Raw genomic sequence first — 20,420 nt, forward strand, 5'->3', positions numbered from 1 at the left:
GCAGCCCACAGCCAAAGGATAGGGAAGAGGCAATGCCTGAGAACAAAGAGAACTGAAGAGTGAAAGACGAACTGTGCCTGCTGCCAAGTCCCTGCAGCCACTGCCGCAAAGGGAAGTTTGAGGGGAGGAAACAATGAAATTGCACGGGTATTTGTGCAGGTGTTTTACAGAAACTGCTCCCAAGCACAGAGGGCAGGATGCAGGACAGCCTTTGTGACAGGATTATGTAGGAGCTGTCTCCTGCTCCAGGAATCAGCCGTGAAAGCAGCTTTGGAGGCCACTGAGGGGTAATAAGGGCAGGAGACAAACAGGAGGAGAATGGGGTCACAACAAGGATGGGCACTGTCCTGGGTGCAGCTGAGCAGGCAGGGTGGTCAGTGGTGGTCCAGGCCGGAGAAAAGGCTGGAAGGGCTGTCTGAGCACAAGTCCAAAGCAGGAACAAGCAGGCAATGTGCTTGTTCCTGCTCCAGCCTCTTGCTCCCTGTCTGAAAGCACAGTGATGCCTGCAGCTCCATGCAGAGCTGGATGGTGACCCCAGCACAGAACCCCTTGTGTCTCCAGCCTGCAGGCACTGACACAGCTGCCTTTGGCTGAGGAGGAGAGGGAGCAGCCCCTGCAACAACTCAGAGCCTCCTTTACTCCAGCGTGGGCAGAATAAGCTGCCTGTGACAGGCTCTCCTAGGTAGGGATGGGACAGGGCAGCTCTGGTGGGTGCTGGCCAGGGTCACAATGGTCCCTTTGGGTGTGGCAGCAGGACCATGCTAGAGCCAGTTTTAAAAGTCCTGGTTGTCCTTCCCCCAGGCAAGGGACACAGCTCCTATACCCGTGTGCAACCTGCTGCCTGCTTAGCAAGGATTTACCCGCTGGACCGAGGCACAGTGAGTTAGGAAGCAGGTGCTGTGTGAAGCTCAGGCTCCCACAGGCTCAGTGCCAGCTGCTGCAGTGAGGCTGTACGGGCACGGCCTCCCCAGCTGCGAGCAGGCACCAGGGAAAGAGAAGGAGCCCCATGGTTGGTGGGATCATCCTGTCCAGCCCTGGCAGCAAAAGGATGGCAGTGCAGAGCTTCTTTCCTTGGGACGAGGCTGAGCTGAGCTGGTCATGCCAGGCTAATCCATGCTAGACATGCTGTGCTGTGCCATGCCATGCCAGACAGAGCCATGTTGCACCACACAGGGCTGTGTGGTGCTGTGCCAAGCCCCAGTGGGGCCATGCCCACTGGTAACAGCACCACCCAGCATTGCTGCACGCTGAGTCACAGAGGGCACGCAGGGGCAGCCCCTCTGCAGGAAGCCCCAGGGCAGGGGACCCTCCCAGCAACAAGGAGCAGCTGGTGGGGCGGGTACCAGCCATGGCTGCCAGGGCTTGTGGGGAAGCCTGGGCAGCTGGCATCAGGGTTACCAGCCATGAGTCCCCGGGCTTGCAAGAGGGAGGTGGTGCAGGCACAGACTTCCCAGACATGAGGGAAGAAGAAGGGACCCCACAGTGTGTGAAACCCATTGGGACCACCGTACTCAGCCATGGGACCAAAAGGTCAATAAGCCCTGGGACGAGGTTCAGTACAGAGTTCACCCAACTAAGCTGAGTTTCCAGCAGCGTGGGGCAGTCACTCCCAAAGCCATTCCTACGGGAAAGTTGCTTCCTCTTCTCCTTCCAGCCGCGGTTTCCGTGTGCACCGAACACTTTACTCCGAACAGTGGTGGAAGAAGCGCGCCCATCCCGGCGGTACCCCTCCATCCCTGGGAGCTGGGAGAGGGTGACAACAGACAGAACCGCAACAGCAGCCCCAATAAACCCCCTCTCAGTGTCTGTGAGCTGTCACTGCTCCTTTAATTCCCCCTCCCACCGCCCTCCCGGCTTTGCTCGCACATCCTGCCCACCGAAACTCCACCTTCCGCGGGGCTGTACCGAGCCGGGCTGGGCTGGGCTGGGCTGGGCCGGGCCGAAGCGGGCAGGGCGGTGGCGGCGGCAGTTTCCGTAAGTCCATCCCCCCTCTCCTCACCCTTATCCGACCCCGGCCCGGGGTTAAGTACCCGGGGCCCTCCACACAGCCAGGCGGGCAAGGCTCCTCCGAACGCCCCCGCGGCGGTGGAACCCTGCCCACCCGGCGACTGGCCTCTCCTCCCTCCTCCGGCTGCTTCCTCTGTTCTCTAAGCTTCTCCAGGCTTGCCTGTCCCATCCCCTTTCTATCCATGGGGATTTTCGCATTAGATAACACATCCGCAGAGACCCTGTGGCTTCCCAGTCAGGGCGGCGAGTAAACTGGGTAGCGCGGCCGCCCAGGATGCGCTGCCGATCCCAAAGCCAACGCCACATCTCGTCAAAGGGGTGCGGGGACATAAAGGGAAGCTTGTGGGAAAGGAGGATCTTTGTCTTCCGGAGGGCTGGAAAGGGCCTGCTAGCTGCTTGAGCCGTGTGGGACCCTATGGGCGGCAGTGGCTCCTTGCCTCGAGCTGAGTATGCGGCAGGATACGGTGTGTCAGGGCTTCGAGGAAGGGAACTTCCCGCTTCCTTTGATCTGCAAGAGCAGCTGACAAACCAGAGATCTGCAAAGATTTTTGGCTGGACTTCAGCAGTGATTCTGCCCTGGGGTTTTGCAGTATGTGCATGAGGTATCACGACCCTGCGGGTACAGCGTGTCTTTCTGCTCCCACCTGGGAGGGATCAGAAGTACCTCCAACACTGGAAAGCATCCTATTGTAGTTGGATGTCACCTGCTGTGGAAAACTGCCCTGGGGGCTTGGGTTGTCTCATCACACTCCTTCCTTCACCATGGAAAACCTGCAGTGTCCGTCGGCATCATCCTGGGGAGGTGTCAGCAGCCTGTCATTTAAGGCCCCATGTGGTTCCTCTCCCATTCTGGGGTCTGAAATGCTTTTCCTTGCTCTGCGCTTGCGTGACCTCCGTCAGCCACTGAGCACAGCCTTCCGAGTATTTTGAGCCACAGATCTAAGAATAACTCGTACAGTGCCCGTGTCGGCACACAGCTCCCTGTGTCCGCAGCCATGGCCCGTCCTGGTAGGTGTGGTGGGAGAGGGTGCAGGGAGCCTGTCAGGGACTGTGGGCAGGGGAAGTTCCCTGGCCCTCAGCAGGCTGTGGTGTGAGTGCCGGGGAGGTGGCGAGGTGGGAACTGGAGACAATGCGGGTGCCTTCACTTGGGTTTCCTCCTGCAGCCGTCCCTGGGCTTTGGGCAGCACCTGGGACTGGAGAAGCTATTCCACCAGCTTTGCAGGCAATGAGTGCTTTTTGCTGCTGGAGAGACTGCCAGGGTGTTTGGCTGCGGATCAGGAGCTGGAGGGAGGAGCTCCATTGATTTGGGGCCACTGTAGAGGAAAGAAGGCCTGGCACTACCTTGGAGAAGGATAGTGGGTTTAGAGCATCCCAGAGCAGGCTGAAGGATGGGGAAGATTAGATTTTTCTTCTGAAAAGCTTCTGGCTAGGGCAGCCCGATGAGTTAGCAGCCAGATTTATGCCCTATGCATGTGCCAAGAGCTTTTCACTGTTCCCTGCCTTCCCTTAGCTATCATTGCACTTCAGGACAAAGAAAACCACCTCTTTGGAGCCAGGCTGCACCCCACTTCCTGGGACTGCTAGGGTGGCTTCTGGCCAGTGCTGGCATCTGAGCTTGCTGCTCTGAGTGGGCTGCTGGCTCCAGGGTTATTTACCCAAGCACTGCTCCACTCCCTCACAGGGAGAAACCTCTGAAGTATTCGGCACTAGCCCTGCCAAGCAGGAGCTGAGATGGCTGCGGAGTGTGGCACGTTGAGCTGCAGATGCGGGTGGGCTGATGGTGGTGGCACGTTCCCCATGGCCCTGCTGTAGGTGACACCGCTTGCATGGGGGCTTGGACCAGACGGCCCCCGGAGGCCCCTTCCACCGTGGGCGGTGCAGTGGGTGGAACGCCGGCTGCTGTCATGGTGCTTGGACAGGGCTGGTGGCAGCTGGGCACTGCGAGGGGAGCTGAGACTTGCTCGCCGCAGCGGGCACGGCGGGCAGGGCTGCGGGGCCAGACATGCCTGGCAGCTTTGTCATTGCTGTTTTGAAGCGCCTGGCCGTGAGCTACTGGCTTAACCCCCGGGAGGAAGGCCCAGGCAGGGACCAGCGCAGTGTCGGAGCTCTGCGGTGTCTGCCCTGCCCCGGTCTCCTGCTGCCGGGGTGCCCCACTGCATCCCACATCCCTTCCCGGTGTCTCCCAGCAGGCTGCTCCACTGGCCGTCGACGAGCCTTGAATCATCCTGCCTGCGTGTGTGTGTGCCGGGAAGGGCCTCTTCCTTCCCTATCCTCCTCTGGCCCCTTAGAGCTATCTGCGCCCCGCTGGGCTCCTCCCTACCGGGCCCTATTGACTCAGTGCTCAGGCAGCCGAGGCGGGTTTCGAAGGAGAGGGAGAGGCGCCCGGGGCTGGGAGAAGCTGCGAGCTGATGCTTACGCCCTCCCGGGTGAGGAGGAGCCGGGACTAGGGAAGGACCCGGAAAGCTGCGCCGGGAGGAGAGGCTGACGGGGGCGGAAAGGGCCTGAAATTCCTCCGGACTCAGCTTTTTGGACTAAGCAGCAGGGACGCGACAGGATGGGAGATCCGTGACCTAGCTGCTGGTGGGCTGCCTCCTCCCAGCCAGCCCTTAACGCTGCTCTGCTTCCTCGGTGTCCCCTAAAGACAGCAGGACTGTGATGGCTGGGCTGTAGGACAGGGCTCAGAACGGGGCTGCTTTAGGGAATGGCGTCTGGGGAGGTTTCTCTGGTGCATGTGCCCACCCTGGGGTGCTCTGAGTGCCGCTGGGCTCTCTGACCCAGGACAATGGTGATGGAGAAGGTCCCTGCTGTGAGGCTGGTGGGCAACTGGGGATCCAGCCTTCGAGCCTGGCTCTGTGGGATGGCTGATGTCCCCAGGGCAGTGCAAGTGCCAGGCCCTGCCTCAGCCTGGCCATGCCCGTTCTGTTGCAGGGAGTGGAGCTGAAGGCAGTGCTGCCGGTGCCTGGCCATGATGCCCTTTGGAGGGATGGCTGCCCGTCTAGAGAGAGATCGCCTGAGAGCCGAGGGGCTCGGCCAGCACAACAACGCCATCAAGTACCTCAACCAGGACTATGAGGCCCTCAAGCAGCAATGCATTGAGAGCGGCACCCTCTTCAGGGATCCCCAGTTCCCAGCTGGCCCCACTGCCCTTGGATTCAAGGAGCTGGGGCCTCATTCCAGCAAGACGCGGGGGGTGGAGTGGAAGCGTCCATCGGTAAGTTCTGGGCTTGCTTCTCAGGCTGGGCTGGCATCCCTGCCCTGCACGTCTGCACTGATGTGGTGTGCTGAGCTGCAGCCTGGCCGTGGCTGGCTCCCCTCAGTGCTCAAAGTGCCTGGAGTGCTGCGCAGCTTCCTTTCCCAAGGTCCCGGAGCAATGCCCCGTGGGTGCCTGCTCAGAAAAGCATTGTGCCTAGCAGGCCCAGCTTCCTCTGGGCAGCAGACTGTGGGCCATATACCATTTCTCCCGAGTCAGAGCTGCAGTGGTGCCAGCCCTGCTGAAGCCCAGACCCTGCTGAATTCTAGCACCAGCATCTGATCCTGTTCTTCTGCAGGAATTAGTGGATGACCCTCAGTTCATCGTTGGTGGTGCAACCCGGACGGACATCTGCCAGGGGGCTCTGGGTGAGTGTTGGAGCTCTGTTCCTGGACCTTGGTCTGGGTGAGTAGAGACTGGGGAGGGTTGAATGGCTGGCCCTTTCCATTTGGGGCACTGGAAGATGGAAGGTGGGGGACATCCTGTGCCTCCTGGTGGCTCCAGGTTAAGGCTCCACGAAAATGGGTTGATGTGCGCAGAGCTTGACCATGCTGAGGTCAGGGAAGATGTTGGGTGGATCCATGCCTGACACATGCTGATAACAGTGCCAGGAGCTGCTCCAAAGAGCAAATTTGGTAAATGATGGGGGATGGCAGCTGGATGACAGTAACAAATTGAGGTGAGGATGTGCTGGTTGTGACAAGGTGGTTGCAAAGCAATGCAGTCTGGCAGAAGGGAATTGAGAGCTTTTGAGTACAAGTGATGATTTGTCCACACTCCAGGGGTGCACTCCAGGGGTGTCTCTCGAGGCGAAGGCACTGAGACAAGGAGAGAAGTGTTAATGGGCTGTGTAAGCTGGCAGAGTGGTCATTGGAAACAGATCTTGGTACCACCAAGAGTGTTGTCCTGATGGAGATCACTTGATTGGGAGTATCATATACCTAACCATACATAGCATGCTGGTTTCAGGGCTGACCATTTAATGCATGCAGTAATTAGGACAAACTTGAGGTGGTTACTGGAGCACACAACAGCCCAGAGCACTGTGGTGTGTTCAGCTGGTCATTAAAACATCTGAAACTCTATTTTGTCAAAGCACAGCCCAGCTGCAGGTTACTCAGGCTCAAGGCTAAGGTGTGAAAGGCTTCAAAGGCAAAAGAGAAAGAGGAATCAAGGCAATGAATTTAAAGCACAGCGCTGGCCTGGAGCAGCACTTGTGGTTAAGAGCACTCGGAAGGAAAAGGGCGGCGGCATTGCTTGCAGTTAAGAAGCTGAGGCAGCAGCACTAACCCTCTTGCTTGATAAAATGTCTTTTTAAATGCAAAGTGTAATTCCACTGCAGAATTTGCTGTCCGAGATATGGAGGGCAGTCATAGGAATGAGTTCCAGGAAGGTCTAGGTAAATCGCTGCAGGAAGGGGCTGTTGGTGCTGACTATGTGGTGTTCTGGACACAGGCTCCAGGTGAGGGAAGATTGTTCCGTGTTGCCTTGAGCTAATACTTGTCTCTGAGGGCAAGGATGAGCAAGCCTGCCTCCCTGAGCTCTGTTTACTGGACCCTCTCTGGTTTTCCCACATACATTTTTGATCCGGGGAACTCCAAACATTTGCAGGGACAGCACAACGTGGGCTCCTAAATATCCATTGCCTACTCTCCCAGACAGAGAGGTGATGGGTGCTCACACTGGCGTCCTCTCCTTCCCCAGGTGACTGCTGGCTGCTGGCTGCCATTGGCTCCCTCACGCTCAATGAGGAGCTCCTGCACCGTGTGGTGCCCCATGGACAGAGCTTCCAGGAGGACTACGCTGGCATCTTCCACTTCCAGGTGGGCTGGGGGCTCCTGGCCCTCCACAGCTGGTGGGCTGGGGTGGAAGGGAGGGTGGTGGGCTGAAGGCATCCCTCTGGGACAGGGATGAGCAAGCCATGTGATGTCAGAGCTCACCCCACTCTCTCCTCACCCCCCAGATCTGGCAATTCGGTGAGTGGGTGGATGTGGTGGTGGATGACCTGCTGCCCACCAAGGATGGGGAGCTCCTGTTTGTCCACTCAGCGGAGTGCACCGAGTTCTGGAGTGCTCTGCTGGAGAAGGCCTATGCCAAGTGGGTACCCCTGTGGTGGGCGTGTGGGGGACAGGGCGCCTCACTGTGCGGGGCAGCAGGAAGGGAGTCTCTTCTGTTGCTGGCCCTGCTTGTGCTGGGTGCCTGGGGAGCGGCAGTGTGCTGCCTCCTCGTCCCCTCACGTGTCCCTGTCACCGCTCAGGCTGAACGGCTGCTACGAGTCACTCTCGGGGGGCAGCACCACCGAGGGCTTCGAGGACTTCACGGGCGGCGTGGCAGAGATGTACGACCTGAAGCGGCCGCCGCGCAACATGGGCCACATCATCCGCAAGGCGCTGGAGAGGGGGTCCCTGCTGGGCTGCTCCATCGACGTAAGTGGTGCGCTGGGATGAGCCGGGGCTCTGCCACCGCAGCGGCCAGAGTGAGGCCTCACAGCCCAAGGTTGTGCCAGCAGTCCCCTTGCTGGGAGGTTACTTCTGCCCCGTCTTAGCAGAGCACCCTTTCCAGAGCCAGTGTGGCAGCCCTGGGGCACAGCATGTGGTGCTGCAGCCCGGTTGCTGTGAATGGGCTCCTTGGGTGGTTCCCTGATGGATCTTCAGGATCCTCTGGCAGGGAAACTTCTTTAAATTGTCCTCAGCCAGCAGCCCTTTAGCACAGGGAGCTGCCACCTGCTACTTGTCTTTGTTGGAGCAGTGCAAAGCAAGGGGAATTCTCCACGCAGTGGAGGGAAGGGCTAGGGATAGGACTACATTATTTAATCGTATTGACTTGAGCTTGCACGTTCTCCTCAGATCACAAGTGCCTTTGATATGGAAGCAGTGACCTTCAAGAAGCTGGTGAAGGGCCATGCCTATTCTGTCACAGCCTTCAGAGAGGTGAGTTATCTAGATTAGACTTTAATAGCAATAACAAAGCCTGGACAGTGGAATGAGCTCAACCTCCTGTGTCTGGTGTCTGGCAGGTGAACTACCGGGGTCAGCAGGAACAACTCATCCGCATCAGGAATCCCTGGGGTCAGGTGGAGTGGACTGGGGCCTGGAGTGATGGGTAAGCAGGACAGAAGGGATGCCAATCTTCCATTGGCAGGCCAGCGAGCCCTGTGCACAGAGGAATCAAGCACATGGCACTGTTGAGGGGAGGTTGGCAGTGTGCAGTACCCTTGGCATTGGAAAGGGGAGAAGTTGAGGGTCAGCTCCGAAGTGCTCTCAATTCACTTTGAGGAGTCCTCATCTAATTGTCTCTCTCCTGCTATTGCAGCTCCTCTGAATGGAACAACATTGACCCTGATGAAAGGGAAGAGCTGCAGCTGAAGATGGAGGATGGAGAGTTCTGGTGAGTGCTGGGGCAAAGTGCTGCTCTATTTCAGCAGCCAGCCTGGGAAGGAGCAGAGGAGCTGGGGAGAGATCCTGCGGTCATGCTTCACCTGAAGTGCATGACCTGCCTTTATGAGCTGGCTTTCCCGCACTGGAGAGCTTGCCAGTGTTTTCTCATCTGATCTAGTTAATAATTTTCCTCCCTTCAAGGAAATTCAGCCCAATTAAATACAAAATAAACATCTAGGAAGGGTAAACATCCCTTCTTTTCCAAGTCCAGTAAAAGGCTTTAAATAAACTATCACTGTTTAGGGTAAAAGATCTTACTGTCACTTAGTTCTCCCACAATGTTGACTGGGTCCAGGGCTGCTTGTGCTGTCCTCCCTCCCCACAGCAGTGCCCTGGCCTCAGCCCCTTCCTGCCTCCTGCAGGATGTCTTTCCGGGACTTCATGAGGGAGTTCTCCAGGCTGGAGATCTGTAACCTGACCCCCGATGCCCTCACCAAGGACGAGCTCAGCAGATGGCACACACAGGTGTTCGAGGGCACATGGCGCCGGGGGAGCACTGCTGGGGGCTGCAGGAATCACCCAGGTACCTCTGGCCTCCACATCTCTGCTCTTGGCAGCGTGATGAAGCCAAGTGTCTCATCCACACATCCTCTGCCTCTCAGCCACGTTCTGGATCAACCCCCAGTTCAAGATCAAGTTGCTGGAAGAAGATGATGACCCTGGGGATGATGAGGTGGCCTGCAGCTTCCTGGTGGCTCTGATGCAGAAGCATCGGCGGCGGGAGCGGCGGGTGGGAGGCGACATGCACACCATCGGCTTTGCTGTCTATGAGGTAACCCCTGCCCTTCCCGATGCCACTTCCTTGGGACAGGCTCAGCCCTGCCAGTCCCGCCTTGACCCCAGTCCTCAAGGAAACCTTTTCCACCTGCCTTGGCCAATCTATGCACTAATGTTCCCTATCCCGTGCTCCCTGTGGCTGTAAGGGATGGGGCAGATACTGGGATTCTGAATTTTTTCCTCCTTTTCTCTCCTCTCTGCAGGTTCCTGAGGAGGTATGTCCTGAGCTGCTGGAGCCTAACCCCTCTTGGAGGGGACCCCAAGAGTGGACAGGAATGGGTGGATGCACCCCATGTCATGGGCAGTGGCTAGGGTGCTAGTGGGTGCTGGACACCTCCACGTGGGAGGGAGGGAGGGATGGCTTCTACTGGGATGGGCAGGGGTGTCCTGCCTGACGGGGACTGGCATTGGTCCCGCCACTCCCTGTGGGTGCTCGCCACTGTGGGGCTGTGGTCCACAAGCGCATTACTTCCCCCAGTACCAGGGCACCCAGAACGTGCACTTGAAGAAGGACTTCTTCCTGCGAAACCAGTCACGGGCACGCTCTGAGACCTTCATCAACCTGCGGGAGGTGAGCAACCAGATCCGTCTGCCCCCCGGCGAGTACATTGTCGTGCCCTCCACCTTCGAGCCACACAAGGAGGCCGACTTCGTCCTGCGGGTCTTCACGGAGAAGCAGTCTGACACGGCGTGAGTCCCTGCTGGGGAGGGGACACCCTGTGACTGGGAGCAGGGGGGATGTTTCCCCACTGCAGGCAGCCTGCTGGCTGGGGACCCTGCTCATCGCTTTGTTTTTCTCCTTTCTGCCCCAGGGAGCTGGATGAGGAGATCTCAGCAGACCTGGCAGATGAGGTAGGAGCTGCCACTTTGGTTCAGCTGGTGCTGAGGCTCTGGGGCCTGGGAGGGGGAGCTGCAGGCAGGAGGTGGCTGTCTGAGTTTGAGATATCATTGTGGCTAGAGAGGGACTGGCACGGTCGGGGCAATGGAGATGTGGGAATTAACAAAGATGAGAAGAACAAAGAAGAGCTTCCTTTTTCCAATTGGAGTTTACTGAGCTTGGGAGGCAGGGCAGAGCCTGGGTTTGACCACTAACCTCTTCTTTCTGGCCTGTGTAACCCCAGGAGGAAATAACTGAGGATGACATAGAAGACGGCTTCAAGAACATGTTCCAGCAGCTGGCAGGGGAGGTGGGTATGGCTGTGCCAAGCTCTCAGAGGCTCTGGCCTGGGGAGGGGATGGGATGGGATCCCTAGCCATGGGAGTTCCAGCCCAGTCCACGCTCACTCAGTCCCATCCTGCAGAGAGGTCCATCTCTGCCACAGCTCAGCCCAGCTGTCCCCAGAGGTGGTGTGACAGGGGCAGATTTGGGGAAAAGGCATCCAGCTGTGACCCAAACTCTTCTGGGTATGCAAGAAATGTAATTGCACCTTATATGTTTTGTAATTAAAGCAGAGATCTTTAGGCAGGAGGGGGGCAATGGCCACAAGTGGGGTGGAGAGCAAGTAAGGGGTGATGCTAATTCTGCTCCTGCTACAGGACATGGAAATCAGCGTCTTTGAGCTCCGGACTATTCTGAACAGAGTCATCGCTAGACGTAAGCGTCGCCCTTCCTACCCCTTGCTCCCTGTACCCTGGGCCTGCTCAGCAGGTGGGGTTTTGATTCATGTGCTCAACCTCCTCCTTCCTCCTCAGACAAAGATCTGAAGACAGATGGGTTCAGCATGGACTCCTGCCGCAACATGGTCAACCTGATGGATGTATCCTCTCGGTGCTGCAGGCAGGGGCCAGCTTCTCTGGTGCTCAGCCTGCCAGCAGCAAGTCTTCTCTTTGGGAGCCGAGGCTTGGCTCTCCAGTCATGCTGAGGCTGTTCAACTGGGGAATACAAGAAAGGGTCCTTATGGCTTCAGGGACAGCACACCACCCCTTGGCTTTAGCAGCATGTTTTTTTGAAAAAAAATAAAAAAGGAGGCCATGAGTTCCCCTGCTTGCTTGGGCCCTGGCTCTGCCATCAGAAGCCCAGCCCAGTCCCTCTCATGCCTTCTACTTTCCCTTCCAGGAGGAAGCTCCCTGTGCTTCCCTTCCCTTGGGGTCCCCAGCCTGACATGCTGTCATGCCACCCAGCCTTCGAGGCACTCCTGGAACGGAATGAGGACTTTTGGGCTTCTTTTCCCCAGATGATCCTGTCCAGCTGTTGAGGATGAGAGGTGTTAAACAGCAGTAGCCATGGCCTGTGTCCTGTGGCCTTGTGGCCTGTGGCCTGTGGCCTTGTGCTTGCACAAGGACATGCAGCTGAGAGGTCAGGCAAGGACAGAGGAGCACCTCCAGGCCCTTCTCCAGCCTGGCCCTACAACAGCCCTTTTTGCTGCAGGCCAACCCAGTTTTGCTCTGAGGGCAGCACAGTGATGTGCTTCCTACAGCAGCAGCACAGCTGCTCCCAGGGAGTGGTATGACAGCAAGTTCAAGCATTGCCCTTTCCCTGTTGGGTTGCAGGCTCTGATCTTGCCAGTGCTGCAGGGCAGAGAGGGGAAGCTGGGGGGAAAATTGGGCAGGCCAAGTGTGGCCAGGCTTTTCATGCCTCATGTGGCTGGAACCTGGTGGCTTTGTCTTTGCACCACCCCCTTTGCTGGCTGCTTTCTCCTTGACTCTCTGCTCCCCAGAAAGACGGCAGTGCCCGCCTCGGGCTGGTGGAATTCCAGATCCTGTGGAACAAGATCCGGAGTTGGCTGGTGAGGAGGAGAAGTGGCATGGTGCACTGCCCAGGGGTAGCTCCCCCCCTTGGGGCAGCAGGGTGAGGGGACAGCCAGGCTGGAGGCCACAGCAGAGCCTGCCCTTCATGTCCCCTGTGATGCTTTTGCAGACGATCTTCCGCCAGCATGACCTGGATAAGTCTGGCACCATGAGCTCCTATGAGATGCGCATGGCTCTCGAGTCTGCGGGTAGGTCTGGGGAAGGATGGGGCTGGGATGAGGGCTGGGTAAGGGGCTCCTGCTATCAGAGTCCTGTGCCACGTAACTGGAGAAGAGTATAACCAGCCTATGCTGCATGCTTGGAACCAACCTGTTGTAGTGAGATGTGGCCCACGTATGCACCACGGTCTCTCCATCCCAGCTGTGCCAAGTGCTGGAGCCTCAGAGTTAGGGACACATGCAAGGTGGTCCCAGCCTCTGCCCTCCTCTGACCTGCAGAATCCCATCCTGGCGAAGCAGAGGCCTGGGATGGATCAGTGAGCTAACCAGTCATATGGCTGCAGGGGGAGCATCCCCTCTTCCTGTTGAGGCTGGACATTGTGCCTTTCCTTGGGTGGGTTGGTGGACCCTTTGTGTGGGTGTGTGGACTTTGACAATTAGACCCTTCTCTCCTGCTGGGGTCCTGACTTCTCTCTGCCTTGCAGGTTTCAAGCTGAACAACAAACTGCATCAGGTGGTGGTGGCCCGCTATGCAGATGATAACATGGGTGTGGACTTTGACAACTTCGTCTGCTGCCTTGTGAAGCTGGAGGCCATGTTCAGTGAGTGATGGCCCTGGGGCAGGGAGGGCAGGAACAGAGGGATATGTTGCTCACCTTGCCCTTGTGTCCCCACAGGGTTCTTCCGCAGCATGGACCCTGATGGCACTGGGACCGCTGTCATGAATCTCGCTGAGGTGAGCGCTCAGCCCAGTGGAAGGTGGGGTGGGAAGCAAGGGGACAAGGCATTAGGGTGAATGGGGCACCTGGGGTGGGTGGTAGAAAACCCTCCAGCCCCCTGGGTAGGGCGAGAACACATAAAAGATCAAGATAAGAAAAGGGGGTTGCTGCAGGCCCTATGTTTCTTGGAGAGCTGTTAAAGCTGACGTGTGAGGACATGCCAAAAATGCACCAGCCCCTGCTTATCCCTTCTCCCTCTGCTTCCCAGTGGCTGCTGCTGACGATGTGTGGCTAGGAGCCACGACAGATCCACTGCAGCTGGGACACCCCAACGGGCCAGGCCCCCTCCAAGTGCCTCCCCTTGGATCCGTGGACACAGGATACTCTTCCCTTTGCTCCATTCCATGCTGAGCCACCAGCCCTGCCTCCCAGGAAGCCTCACACCACCTTCTCCAGTGGACCAGGGGTCAAGGCAGGCAGTGGATTCCCTTCTCCTCTTCTGGGCTGGGCTTCTTTACACTCCCCTCTCCTCTCTCCCACCCCAGAACAGGAGGAGTGCCAGCATGATGTGGTACCTGCAAATCCTTGCACAGTAGCAGGCTGGGGGCCAGCTGCAGAGCGGGAAGAGGCAGGAATTGCATGGAGATGAGGGGGAGGACACTCATATTGCTTGCTCTAATGCTCTCCCATCCCCTCTGGCACACATTTGCCTATCCCTGAACCCACACCTGGGAGCATCAGCAGGTACTGCCTTGCTCAGGCAGCAGGTTCCCAGGGGAGCCGTCGTGGCCTTCTGGGAGGAGCAGTGGCCATACTCGATTTCTTAAAGCCCTTGCACTGTACTTATCACTACTAAGCGCGACCAAAGCGTGGAGCCCACAGGCTCTTTCTGCGTGGCCTTTGACACATCCCTCGCACCTCCGTGCCCCTGCCCATGCCCACCACTGGGTCAAGCCCTACAACTCAAGCACTGAATGTTTTGGGGCTCCCGCGCCATGTGAACACATGCCACCTTGTAGTGCAGCAGCAGAAGCTCCTCTTTTCCATGTGGTTACAGCAGCTTGGCCTCTCCTCCCATCCCTGGGAGCTCCTGGGACATCTGCTGCCCTTATCATGGCCCACAGCAGGGCTGGGGGATACAGCACCCAAGAGGCGATGCCTTCCTCCAGAGAGGAGGGGTGGTGGTTTGGCGGGGGGGATCTTCTTCTGCACACAGTTGGGCTTTTTCTCCCAGTCCATCATCCTCCCACACTGTTACACTCTCCTCTTCCCTTGGGCTCCTTTGCCTAGTGCAGATGGACTCCAGTGCCAACATATTTGCACTTCTCTGTGCTCTTCACTCCCCTCACCTCCTGGGGCAATGGGGTGGCTCCAGCTTGGCGGTGGGCGAGGGCCCATCCTTTGCCCTGTAGAGGCAGACAGGCAATTAAGCTTCCCCAGGCCCCTGTTGTCACTGGAGGATGCGCCTGCAGCAATAACCACTGCTGCCTGCCCGGCAGCTCTGCTTCCTCACCCCGCTCACTGTGTACTCCAGGAATAAACAGATCTGTTAGATGTGTGGTCCGGGCAGTGACTTGGGGGTCACGTCCTCCCTCTGCTCACCGTGGTCTGGGCTAGGGGGGATGAGATGCAGAGCCGAGCCCAGGTCATGCTGCTTGCCCAGCCGGGGCACAGGTGGAGGAGCACCACTGGGTGTGGGTCTTGCTGTGGAGATGGAGGGGATCCACATCTCCTAGGACTTTAGAAAAGTCACCTTTTCCTTTGCACGGGTGTCTTAACACTAACACATGGGGCAGCACCATGTAAGATTGGTGGAAGGGAGCACAGCTCTTAAAGAAAAGTGTCTTGGGGAGGCTGAGGATGGAGTTAACCATGGATCTGGGAGTGGAGGGCAGCCTGGAACTCTGGACCCTGGAAAAGGACTGAAAGAGGTAATTTAACCCTGGATAGGGTCTGTGGGAGGTGAATGTTGTCCCCTGTTTCCTTTGGGGCCATGCCAGTTATTGCTGGAAGCAAAAGCCTTCCACAAAAATGACAGTGGATGCCGTGGGCTGAGACTTTTCATAGCATGGCTCAGAGCAGAACTTGTTAGTGTGTCCTGCCCCTTGCTCACACCCCGGAAGGGCATCGAAGCCCAGACGACCCCGGGGTGCTCAGCATGTGGAAGAGGAGTGACCTTGCACACCTGATCCATCCCAACATCAATATCCCTTACACGGGTGCCCTTTGGACCAGCCCAGCTCTCTGGGACCAGTCTCCCCACAGCAGAGCAGCACCCAGCTCTGGGACAAGACAACCTGGCTCAGAACACGGATGGCAGCAATGTGACAGCAGGAAGAAACGGCCCCTTGCACTTGTCTCTTGACTGCCTGTGAGCTGAGCTGCCCCTCGTGGGGTGGAGGTACCATAGGGCTTACCATCCCAGCCTTCCTGCTCCTCCACGCAACTCCAAAGCCCCTGTGAAACAAGGGCTCAGGTGGGGATGGAGCAGAGGGGCAGGCATGCAGAGCTGTCATTGATGTCCCAGCTGCAGGGCCTTGTCAGGCACACACAGGCCCCATTGTCGGGCATGGTGACACCCTGGCTTTGGGATGACAGGTGCCCCTGGCGTAGCCTTACCAGAAGTCCCCTCCCTCCCTCCGGGTGCCAGCTGGCAGATCCCTTCCCTCACAGCCAGGCATCTGGCAGGCCCAGGATCGGCAGGGGGGGTGGCAGTCAAGGGGGGCTTCCCCAGCTGCCTGCTAGTGCTGCAAGAAGTGGCCTGGCTCGTCCTCCTCATTGCAAATGGGACAAGGAGGACGCCCAGCAGAGTCCTTAAATGCTGGTGTGAGGTGAGGAGCAAGGGGGCCAGGTGTGACCAAAACTGCTCTTAGCTTTGGGTTTGTCCTGTGACGGGCACGAGCCAGCCCAGCCCACTCCTGCCTTTCCCACACCTATCCCATAGGCCTGCTTTGGGTGGGAGGGCATAAGGTTGGCCAGCAGCACCCATGGGTGCACAGCACCACTGCTCCTGCTCCCCATTGTCACAGTCTTTTCTGCATCCCGTTCCCTTGCCTTCCACAGGCCAGAGCTGCCTGCCCATCCTGGGGTTTCCCCTTCTCCCACCAGCTGCTCATGTCCATCCCCCAGGCATGGAAGGGGGGCCAGGACCGCAGCCCATCCCCACCTGGCCCCAGCAGCTGCCCCAGCAGCTGGGCTCTGGCCCTGTCTCCCCCTTGGCTACACTTCACTCTGCCCTGGGCCCACGGCTGCAGGAATGTCATTCCCGTCAGCACAAGGGGCCTTTGTGCAAGTGGAGACAGGGTGTGGGGGGCCCAGCCCAGCATCCCAAGCCAGGGCTGGGGAGAGCCACAGCTGAGGGCACGTGGGTGGGCAGCAGCTGACACCGGCATGGCCCCACAGCTCCCACCAGGCTCCGTGCTGTGTCCACTACTGCAAGGGCTGTCACGGAGGAAAGCCCCCTCTCTCCTCATCCTCCTTGTTCCTCTGACACCAGCAGCATCCTGCAGCCACCACCAGCCCGGGAAGCAGCACCAACACCAGTACAGAGCTGGCATCGCCTTAGCAAGCCTCGAGACCTGTGCCAAAGGATGCTATGGGCTCAGTCACCCTACAAGGGGATTGGGAGGCATGGGGCAGGGGCCAGGAGTACCGGGCAGCAGCTGCTGGATTCGGCCTTTTTCAACAGCTGCTGTCTCAGCGCCAGCAGCAGGGAATGTGCACGGGCTGGGGCTTTCCAGGGCCTGGCCACAGTGTGTTAAACAAACTATTTATAGCACTCACGTCCCTCCTTGGCAGGAATGGCCTGCATTCCTCCTGCACGGGGGCTGGGTGCTTGGGTGCCACCGGTGTCCCCACCACCAGCACCCTCTGGGGTCCCTGCCAGAAGGGTGAGGTCTCCTCAAAGAAAAGACTCTGGCCACCTCTCATCTTCCTCCCCCGCCATTTCTGTAAGCTCCCGGTGCTATGCCCAGAGCAAGATTTGCAGCAAATCTCGTACACCTTGCGAAGAGTCACCAGAGGGCTATGCCCTTCTTCCCAGCATTCCTGCTCTCTGCTAAATCCTTTGGGGCCTTAATCATGCAACAGCCTCTTTGAGCAACAGCAAGTGCCAATGGCTGCTCTGTCCCTTGTGCCTGCCTCTGAGGCAGCCGGTAGGGTCTTGCTTCCCAGAAACCCACACTGCCCTTGCGCTGCCCAGGGACATCTACTGCTCCTTGTTTGCTGATGTCCAGATGCTAGCTGATCATCTGAGAGAAGTGTTATGGAGGGGTATACAGTCCCTCGTTGGGCTCAGGAGGTGGATCTCAGCCTTTCCCAGCAATTAATAGGGACTACTTGGTTGTGCCATTGGTTGATAAACAAAACTGATGCCTCCAAGGAAGCAACCTTCACAGGTACCCAGCAAAACAGAAGTCAACCACCTGGTGAATAATTTTGAGCCCTCCCCATGGAGAGGGATAAAAGATAGACAAGAAAAAGTGTTGAGAGACAGCAGTGACTGCAGGACCAGAAAGTCCTCTGTGGATCAGAGAAGTTACACCAAGGCTCTAAGTGCCTTGGCCAAGGAAAAGCACAGGCACAGGAATCTGCTGCCCTAACTCTTGTGCTTGGAAGTAGATAGTGGTGTGATTTCATTTTCTTTTGAGGTTGTATTCTTTTCCCAGCTCTGTGCCTTGACAGAGGAGTATGTTTATGTCCTTTTACCTCCCCGGGCTGTACTTTTGCCCAGCTGTGAATGGAGGCTAAAGACCCTGACCTTCCAGACTCTGCAAGGTCTCTGCATTTCTGGCAAGAGACAAAAATCTGCCTTTTTTGAGTCCCAAGAGCAATTAAGCCCTGCCCCACCTTTTGCCCAGTGCTGGAATGTTGCAAGCATCTGGCTCTCAAAGCAGGGTGAGAGCCTCATGCGTTCCCTCCCTGGGAAGGAACAGGGTTCTGCAGAGGCCACACACTGGAGCCCCTTTGTTCCCGAGGGATTTTCCATCCCATCCCTTGCAACATTACACTTACACGCAACATAGCACTCAAAGGCGATGCCCTCAGGAATGTGCTGCGACACCTCTGCTGCAACATTTCTGCACTTGGCCAGCACCTCCGTTTCCCCCGTGGGACTGGAGGACAGGATTCCTCCAGCAGGGATGGTAGGATGTTCAGTTCCCCCAGCTCAGGCAAGGCTTTTCCTAGGAAAAGGCTCCCAGGGGAATAAGATCTCCACTCTTCTCCATCACTGTGGTCACTAACACTGATCTGGAGTGCTGCACTTTTCATCCCAGTGGTCTCCAGCCCGCTCAGAGGTATGACACGGCAAGGGCACACTGCACAGGGAGACGATATTCCCAAGGGTGTTGTACCACTGGGGAAATCGAGGCACCAAGCGAGGCACTGACTTGCCCAGGATCAGCAGCAGCATAGTGAACCCAAGAGTCTGAAGAGCAGGCCAAGCATTGCACCCACTGCCTCCCTGATCAAAGGGGAGAAGCTCCCTCCCAAGGGAACGTAAACCCTGACACGGCTGAAGCAAAGCTTTGGCTCCTGCTTCCTTTGTCTGAGCTCTTCCCACTCCCCACACCACCATCGGCACGGGACTGGTGGCAGCACGCCGCAGAGCAGTGCGTCTGCGCCAGGGCCCTCCGACCATGGCAGACCTGGAGTCCGGGAGCCTCCAGGAGGCCAGTCTCAAGGGGCTGACGTCAGCCCCGGTCCTTGAAGCTCTGGGGCCATCAGTGAGCTGTTTCTGGTTTCAGCACATGGTGTCCCTGTGCTGAGGCACGGCCAGCCTGCTTTCCTCATCCATGGCTGGCTCCCTGAGAGCAATCCGTGGGGCTGGGAAAGGTCACCCTGGCTGAACCAAGCACCCTTGGATGGGATGCACTGGGCACGGGACAGCTTACAGCAGGCAGGCAGGGGAACGGAGCAGTAGCTTTCAGTCAGTCTCTTGTGTCTGTTCATTCTCCTAAATTCCTCTTGAGTGAGAGCCAAGAGTAGGGACTTGGCAGGGCTTTTGAAGGGAACAACAAGGGAAGGAAATGAAGACAGACAGCCACCAGGAACAAAACAAAGGTTAGGAGCAGGAGGGAAGTGGAAGGGCACAGACGTGACCATGGACCTTCCTGCCTGTACCCTCACCCTGGCCAGCTTGTGCTCCCCTGGCTGCTTGCCGCAAGCTAACTCAGCTTGGGAGCACAGCTGGAAAGCACGGGACACTGCTTACCATCCCACTCTGGAGCCCCATATGGAGCCAGATCAGAGCTCTTTCTCAGGGAAGTACCCATCTGCTCCTCAGGATGTTGTGCCATCCCTTGCCCACTCTCTTGTTGACCCACATGGCCTTCATTCCTGGCCCTTGTGGGAGCAGGGTGGCAATTGCTTGCACTGGCAGGAAATGACAGACAAGTGTATTTTGGACTCAGCTGCCTGCCCAAGGGCTTCAGCAGACCTGTAGTGAAACAGAACTCCATCCTGCCAGCCCACATTTCTGTGGTGGGCAGATGTTGATCCTCCTTCACCCCCCTTCTTTCTCCAGTGCTGCCACCCCAACAAATGGGGTCTTGGCTGCTAAGCAGTATCACTTACAGGGAGCATGTGTCTAGCCTGGAAGGAGGGGGCATTTAAATGGACAGCTGGGTTTTTTTGTTGTTGCCCCTTGCTCCGGAGCTGTTCCTGCCATTTGGGCTGGTGGCAGGTCCACGTTGGGGTAGCTGAGCAGTCCAGGCTCCTCTGGGAAAACGGCCTGAGCGGAGGAAGCAGAAAGGATTCCAGGGAGGGTAAGAGCGACCAGGGCAAGAGGTGGGCAGCAGTTCCCTCCAGCGCTTCTCCCTCGAGCCTGCCCCAAGCAGCGCCCCACTCTCAGGGGGGTGCACACCCCCCAGGATCCCGCTCGGCTCAGAAGTTCCGAAACGTGAGGAGCTGTCGGGCACCCCCCGCTCCGCCAGGTCAGCTCGGGGGTCTGACGGTGCTCCCGCAGGCCCGGGGGGCAGCATGCCCGCCCCTCCGCTGGCCGCCCCGCTGCTGCGCGCCCTGCTCGCCCGCCTGCTGCCGCTGGCCCGCCGGCGCCTGCTGCCGCCGCTCCGCCGCCTGGGGCGCCGGCTGCGCTCCCGGGAGAGCCGCCAGGCCCTGCTCACCTGCCTGCTCTGCCTCCTCAACCTGCGCAGGAAGGCGGACGATTGAAACCCGCCGGGCACGAGCAGGGACGGGACGGGAAGGGACGGCACCGCCCGGGCAGGGCAGGGCAGGGCAGGGCGCCACGGTTCCCCCCCGCCTCCCCGGCCCGCCGCGGGAGGAGGGACCGGGCAGGGGAGGCGACGCGCCCCGGTGGGGGCGG

At 58.2% G+C, this 20,420-nt stretch overlaps 1 protein-coding gene across 4 annotated transcripts; it reads left to right on the forward strand.

The window, feature by feature from the left end:
• The first annotated feature begins 1,876 nt into the window (after positions 1-1,876).
• On the forward strand, positions 1,877-18,534 carry CAPN11 (calpain 11). Of its 4 annotated transcripts, none has more exons than XM_027887673.1 (22): positions 1,877-1,974; positions 4,936-5,218; positions 5,556-5,625; positions 6,962-7,080; positions 7,221-7,354; positions 7,515-7,683; positions 8,104-8,187; positions 8,274-8,359; positions 8,570-8,644; positions 9,057-9,217; positions 9,297-9,466; positions 9,675-9,686; positions 9,950-10,161; positions 10,284-10,323; positions 10,593-10,658; positions 11,008-11,065; positions 11,164-11,228; positions 12,129-12,197; positions 12,329-12,407; positions 12,863-12,979; positions 13,055-13,113; positions 13,365-13,687. In XM_027887673.1, exons 2-22 carry the CDS (start codon positions 4,973-4,975, stop codon positions 13,389-13,391), a joined length of 2,118 nt encoding a protein of 705 aa, XP_027743474.1. In that variant the 5' UTR covers positions 1,877-1,974; positions 4,936-4,972; the 3' UTR covers positions 13,392-13,687. The 4 variants fall into 4 exon arrangements, 3 of the variants coding, with proteins under 3 accessions (XP_027743474.1, XP_027743475.1, XP_027743473.1); XM_027887674.1 differs by lacking the exon at positions 1,877-1,974 and adding an exon at positions 2,915-3,015; XR_003571644.1 differs by lacking the exon at positions 1,877-1,974 and adding an exon at positions 18,524-18,534 and having other exon boundaries at positions 4,942-5,218; positions 13,365-13,901.
• The last annotated feature ends 1,886 nt before the right edge of the window (positions 18,535-20,420 follow it).

Source organism: Empidonax traillii, unplaced genomic scaffold (assembly GCF_003031625.1).
Source record: "Empidonax traillii isolate 1590-97213 ecotype Southwest subspecies unplaced genomic scaffold, ASM303162v1 scaffold218:size1087226, whole genome shotgun sequence".
NCBI lineage: Eukaryota > Metazoa > Chordata > Aves > Passeriformes > Tyrannidae > Empidonax > Empidonax traillii.